Raw genomic sequence first — 6,416 nt, 5'->3', positions numbered from 1 at the left:
CAAATCAGCCGGCAGGAAAAAGTTGGGATATGAAAGCCTCAATTAGGTATTTTCACTTCAACCATCCGCTAACTTCACTTTGTTAAAAGCTGAGGGGGAAAATGGATCAAATGCATGGAACAAAACATTATTTCTGTAATATATTTGTAATTAATAGTCATTATTATTACTTTATTATTTCATTAAATAGTAATTAAAAAGTAAAAACTATTTTTTAACTACACTTATATAGAAAAAATTACCTTTTACGAAGATTTTAGCAAAATAGGGCAAAAATGAACTGAATCCCATATATTTGGTCCCTTATTGTCCCCTCAGCAATTTACGAAGTGAAGTTAGCTGTTTATTGAAGTGAAAATACCTAATAGGCTTTTATTTTATCAGTTTGAATGTTCCCGCTGCAATATTTGAAACATTGCAATATTTCACGAAACTCCCAATGTTTCATGAAACTTTTCATTAGGCTAAAGTTTCATGCAAATTTACATCCCTACTCATCGCGAAAGACAAATTTCTGTTTTTATTGTACAATTGTATTTACCTTATCTTTCATGTATGACACTAGCCACTACAATATTAGATATCTAAGATACCTTTAAACTTTCGTAGAAAATCTAGCGGAAATATGTTCGAACGACCAGGCATCAATTTCGATGCAGACGGTCACGGCTCAGTTTGTACATCCCGGTTTTGGTGGTTTGAATGTTATATAGTAGGTTTTGACTAACCTAACATTTGGATATTATATCACGCCAAGTACTATTTTTATTCCAAGACTATTTAGTCACTGGTAAATGGGAGGAAATAAAAAGTTAGGTAATTATTATTGTAACTTACCTGCTTATTAACATCGGTTTCACTCAAATAACGACCGACAAAATGATCTTGACAGGTGACTTACAGTTTGTGGACAATACTTCACGTTGCACTGGATGAGAAAAAACAGTGTCTAAATGATGCTTTTTCCCTAGATTCTCCGAATGAACCTGTGTGGCTCAAATTTGTTGCAACTCTATTGAACACCGTTTTCGGTGTATATTGGTGGATCAGCGATTTTCTGTGTATTTTGTTGTGAAGATAATTTTACAGTAAGTAATTTCAATCTTAAATCTTTAATTTTATAGTAAGTATGTACAATATAATTATTCCGTTCTTTTTGCTTTTAAAACTGGTTTAAAATAAGAAATCATACAATAGGTTATTCTTACTGTTTACACATTCAATCTCTAGCGGCCACATTAGATTCCATCCCCAACCGTGCAACCGCGCTACTCAGAATGATGCACTTCCGAAAATCCACCGAACCAATCAATTTTCTCGCCAAAATTCAAATAGCATACTTTTTAAATATGAAAAAAAATGTGAAAACTTATTTAAAAAAAAAAACAAACTTCCTTTTCATCGTTACATTTTTTTATATTCTTTTAACTTTACTAGTGGAAAAAAATATTTGAAAATATACACAACCCTAGTAGGAGAAGTGAGTGTGTGTAGGTAAGGGAGAGGATTTTAGGGCTACTGAAGGAAAGTAGGGGAAAGTGAGTTTTAGCTAGGGAAGATAGGAGAGGTGGAAGTAGAGGAGAAAGAAGTTGAGAAAGGAGTAAGCGAAATTTCAAGTGTGGGACAAGGGAGTACTGGAAGGTTGAAGGAGTGGGGTAGCATAAGTATGGGACGAAAAGTATGGGGGTGTAATGGTAAACCACAAAATAAACGTCATAATAGGCTACGAAACTCTTTTTTGTAGGTGCGCTTAGTCATCGTACTTTTTTGCGGAAGCGGAAAGTAGAAGAAAAGGGGAAGTAGGAGAAGTGAGGTAAATTAGGGGAGGGAGAAAATAACTAAAGAAGGGGAAATAAGGAGATGGGTAGCAGGGATGTGAGGGTTAGTAGAGAAAAAGAAGTAGCGATAGCCAGTGATCCCAGATCTGAAACGAGATGTGGTCCAATACTATGACAGGGCTATGTCCGTGTGCATATAGTAGGAGACGATGTAAATGACTGAGTTGCGCGCGCCACCCATTTCTCCTCTTCTGAATTTGACAATTCGAAGGTGCATGATTGACCGCCGGAATACGTCGGCGGTTCTATTTATATCTCTATCTGCTTTGAAATGAAATAAAGAGATTGGGATTTTAATATTTCCAGATTTCGATGCTGGCGATTGTCATGATTTGAATACTTCGCGCGCCTCTTTACATGCGTATATTTTGAGGTTATTTTATTTCAAGTATAAAGTATAGATTATATAAATATTAATACTATTACACACACACACACACATACACACATACACACACACATATATATATATATTTATATATAAAATAAATATATTATTACATATATTACATATATTATTACATATATTATTAATGATAATATTATAATTATGTTATATTATAATAGTCTTATTTATATCTTGATCCAAATTTGAAAGAAATTAAAGAAATTGGTGATTTTGAAATTCATCTCGTTTGGATAAAAACTCAATTATTTGATTGAAAAATTAATTATTTTGTTGAAAATGTAACTATTTTGTAAAGAAGTCCTCTTTTCTATCAAAAGTTCAACTACTTTGTTAAAATTTTTATTTTTTTATTTGAAGGTTCACCTCTTTCGTTGAAAATACATTTTGGAAACTAGCAATTAATCTATACCATTTTTGGTTAAAAAATCATGTATTTTGTTACAAATTCGTCTTTCTTTGTATACATTAAATTGTTTTATGGAAAATTTATACTTTATAATTAAAAATTAAAATTTTCGGTTGACTTATCAACTTTAAATATTTTTGGGTTGCAAAGTCGTTTTGTTGTAAATGCAACTATATTGTTAAAAATTAAAATCATAATTTTTGGATGGAAAATTCGATTATTCACTTAAAATTGAACTACTTAGTAAAAAAATTAATTCTTTTTTATTAAGGATTCATAATTATAGTTGGAAATTCAACTATTTGCCTTTAAATTGGGTTAAAAATTCAGCTTTTTGTAGATAATACTCTTTTTGACTTTAAAATTAAATAATTTCGATGAAAATTCATGTATTTTGTTGGAAATTGACCTTGTTTGGTACATCTTCTTGGGTTTAAAAATTGATTAATTCACTAAGAGTTGAACTACTTTGTAAAAAAATACGTTTTTTTAACAAGGTTTTTTTATTATGGTTGAAAATTTAACTATTTGGTTGAAAGTTTAACTCTTTGATTGAAAACACATATTTTTCGCTTAAAAAATTCAATTTTTGTAGATAATTGGTTTTTTTGACTTTCAAATTCAATAATTTCGTTGAAAATTCATGTATTTTGTTTAAAATTTGTCTTTTTTGTAGATCATTAATTTTCTTGGTCAAAAATTCATCTGATTGATTGACAATTTAACAACTTTGTTTAAAATAAATTTTTTTCTGTTAAAAATGATTTATCTTTATCTGAAAATGTAACTATTATATGATTTATTAAAAATTAATCGTATATATTGGTTAAGTTGGAAAAGTTTTTTTTTTATAGAACATTAATCTTCTTGGTAAAATTCACCTTTTCCCTTGAAAATTTGACAATTTTGTTGAAAATTCGTTTTCTTTTCTTGTTCAATTCAATTTTTTAGCACAGTTTTTATCTGGAAATTGAACTATTACATTCTTGGTTGAATCTTTATCCTGTACTTTGTATTAGTTAAAACACCAATTATTTGATAGAAAATTAATTAATTTGTTTTCGATTATGATGCCTTTTAATTGAAATAGTTTTAAAGTCAAATGTTTAAATTTAATTTAAGGTATTAAACATTGAAAAATAATTTATTTTACAAGATAATTCTCAATCCGTTCAAAATTAAGGAATTAATAGATATTAGTTTATAAAAGTATTTTCAATTATGAATTCAAATATTATTTCAGTCTAAAAAAATTTTATTTTTAACCCATTCAATTTGAAATTTTTTAATTAAAAAAAGAAAATTTTGTTAATTATCAGAAGTATTTGACTGTTCATTTAAAACAATCCATTACAAACAACTATTACAAACTTACAAATTTTAACTATTACAACTATTACAACTACAAAACTATTACAAATTTAAACCGAATGGTTCGTATTAGAAAGCCTTGAATTGTTAAATTTGTAATGAGCTAAATTTTAAGTTTGAACTCAACAATTTTAATTTTAAAAAATATTCAAAATTAATTTAAAACTTGAAATTATTTGAAATAATATAATATAAGTAGAGCAAGAAAGAAGAAGTAAGGGAAGGGATAAAGGGATAGTAGGTGAAATGAGAGAAGGGGAATTAAGGGGAGGGTAAGGGAGGTAGCCTGAAGGAAAGGGAGTATAGGGGGGTGGGGTACTTGCACGACTTAATTAACGTCGTGAGGGCATGGGCCACACTGTCACGTGACCAATTCCTTTAAACGACCTTACTCATAAACTAATACCACAAATGCATTTTTCATACCTGACAAATGAAAATGAAAGAAATACGAATAGCTGCTTGGTATGGAAACCGGTGCGGTTCCTACTTTGACGAATTTTTTCCAATGATGGGAAGTGAGTCGAATTATGGGAGGGGAAGTAGGGCAAGTGAAGGGAAATAAGTAAAGTGGGAAATGAGGCAAGTGAGAAGAGATAAAGAGAAATAATGAAAGGAAGTAAGGCAAATGAGGGAAGGGGAAGTAGGGTAAGTTGGGAAGGGAACATTGTGGAACTGAGTTGGAGTAAGGGAGGGGAATTAGATGAAATTATTATAAATGAGAGTGAGTGGATGTGCGGAAGTGTGGTCGAAGGAGGGGTATAGGGGAAGGGGAGTGTTATCTGGGAAAGCGAGAAGAGGGAGGAGTAGAGGAGGAAGAAGTTGGGAAGAGGAGAGAAGGATTAAATTAGGGTAGGGAATTTAGGGGGAGTAGGGGAGAGAAAGTATGGAAGGGGAGGATCGAAGGACGTAATTAACGTATTAACTTGGTACAAAACTCATTATCGTTTGGTGCTTGGCGCCTATTTTAACCAATTTTTCACATTTGTAGTAGTAACATGACTTACGCAAATGAGAGCCAAGAGAATATATTTCCATATTCCCGTGGATTTGTTTTTTGCTGCTTTTCATCTTTTTTGCTTCTATCCATATTGGAAATTAACTGTAAAGATGAATCATTTTAGAAGAAAATATTTTTACAAATACAAGCACTTTTAATATTTTCAATTTTAGTTTGTATTACGTTTTCAGTTAAAAAATAATATTCATCAACTTCTGTCTACTTTATTTGTCTTTTTATACTATTTTCATTCAAAAAATAAAAAAATAATACCTGTTTAAGTAAACGTTATAGGATCTTAAGCAAATTCATGGGGATTTACAGAAAACAAATAATTTACCCATTGGTCCATTTAATAATTATAAAAAAATTTTATATAAAAAAAAGCAAATAGTGTTTTAATCGGACATGAAAAATTATTTTTGTTTCAAACTGCTTTATATTAATATAAGAATGACATTTAATCACAAAAATAATTAAAAATTAAAGAAACCTATTATTATAAATTAATCTTGTAGTCACATATTTAAATTTGAGGTATTTTCGAATATTATTTTCCTTTAATCGGCGGAATGGCTACAGATTAAAAACTATTCCTTAAAGTAATATTTCTTTTATAATATTTGGTAAAATATAATAATTAAAAAGTTTATAATCAATGAATATAAACAAATTGAAAATGTTAGCCGTTTCATGCAGAAATAATTGAGTTTTAAATCAAGATTGACTGAGACTTTTTTTCCATATCAAACTGGAACATTTTCAATTTGTTTCTCTTAATTGTTCATAAACTTTCAAATTGTTATGTTTTATCAAACTTTATCAAATATGTAATATTTTCGGAATATCTGCAGCAATTCCGGTGAATAAAGCAAAATTAAAATTTGAAAAAACTTATAATTTAAATATTTTTCTCCCAAGAATTATTTATAAAAATAGTTCTGGTTAAATTTGTAAATTTTTTTGTACTTATCCGTCATTCGTACATATTATTTTAACATAGTTTAAGTGCAAAAAACTTTCTTTCCTGCGCTAATGTGCTAACATTCGCGAATTTATTCATATAATCTGTTAAAAAATTGTGCATTTTACAAATATTATCCAACCTATATTTTTTTTAGGAATATTAGCAGCTATTCAGATGATTAAGGGAAACCTAATCCTGTAATCCATCAAATTTAAATATTTTGCCACAAAAACAGTTTAGAAAAATGGTAATTGCCAACTTTTTAATTATTTTTGTGATTAAATATCACACTTGCATGGATACGAACCAGTTTTAACAAAAAGAATTTTCTTATCGACAATAACACTATTTGCGAATTCGTTTGTGGAATTTGTTTGTAACAATTAAAAATATATAATAAATAATAATATAATATTATAAATAAT

The 6,416-nt window shown here is 29.0% G+C and overlaps 1 protein-coding gene across 3 annotated transcripts in view; it reads right to left on the bottom strand.

The window, feature by feature from the left end:
* The window catches only part of LOC117177982 (probable multidrug resistance-associated protein lethal(2)03659), a 29,583-nt gene that overhangs the window by 10,706 nt on the left and 12,461 nt on the right, over positions 1 to 6,416 (bottom strand). The window contains exon 4 of one of the 3 annotated variants that reach the window (XM_033369139.1): positions 5,032 to 5,126. The exons of the other annotated variants lie outside the window; for them this stretch is intronic. Coding sequence (XP_033225030.1) covers positions 5,032 to 5,114 — 83 coding nt within the window. The 5' untranslated portion in view covers positions 5,115 to 5,126. The remainder of the gene's footprint in view (positions 1 to 5,031; positions 5,127 to 6,416) is intronic. 3 annotated transcript variants of the gene reach the window in all.

This window comes from Belonocnema kinseyi, chromosome 8 (genome assembly GCF_010883055.1).
Source record: "Belonocnema kinseyi isolate 2016_QV_RU_SX_M_011 chromosome 8, B_treatae_v1, whole genome shotgun sequence".
In the NCBI taxonomy this organism is placed as follows: domain Eukaryota; kingdom Metazoa; phylum Arthropoda; class Insecta; order Hymenoptera; family Cynipidae; genus Belonocnema; species Belonocnema kinseyi.
The sequence above is the reverse complement of the archived record's forward strand: the minus strand, read 5'-3'. Positions and strand labels throughout refer to the sequence as shown.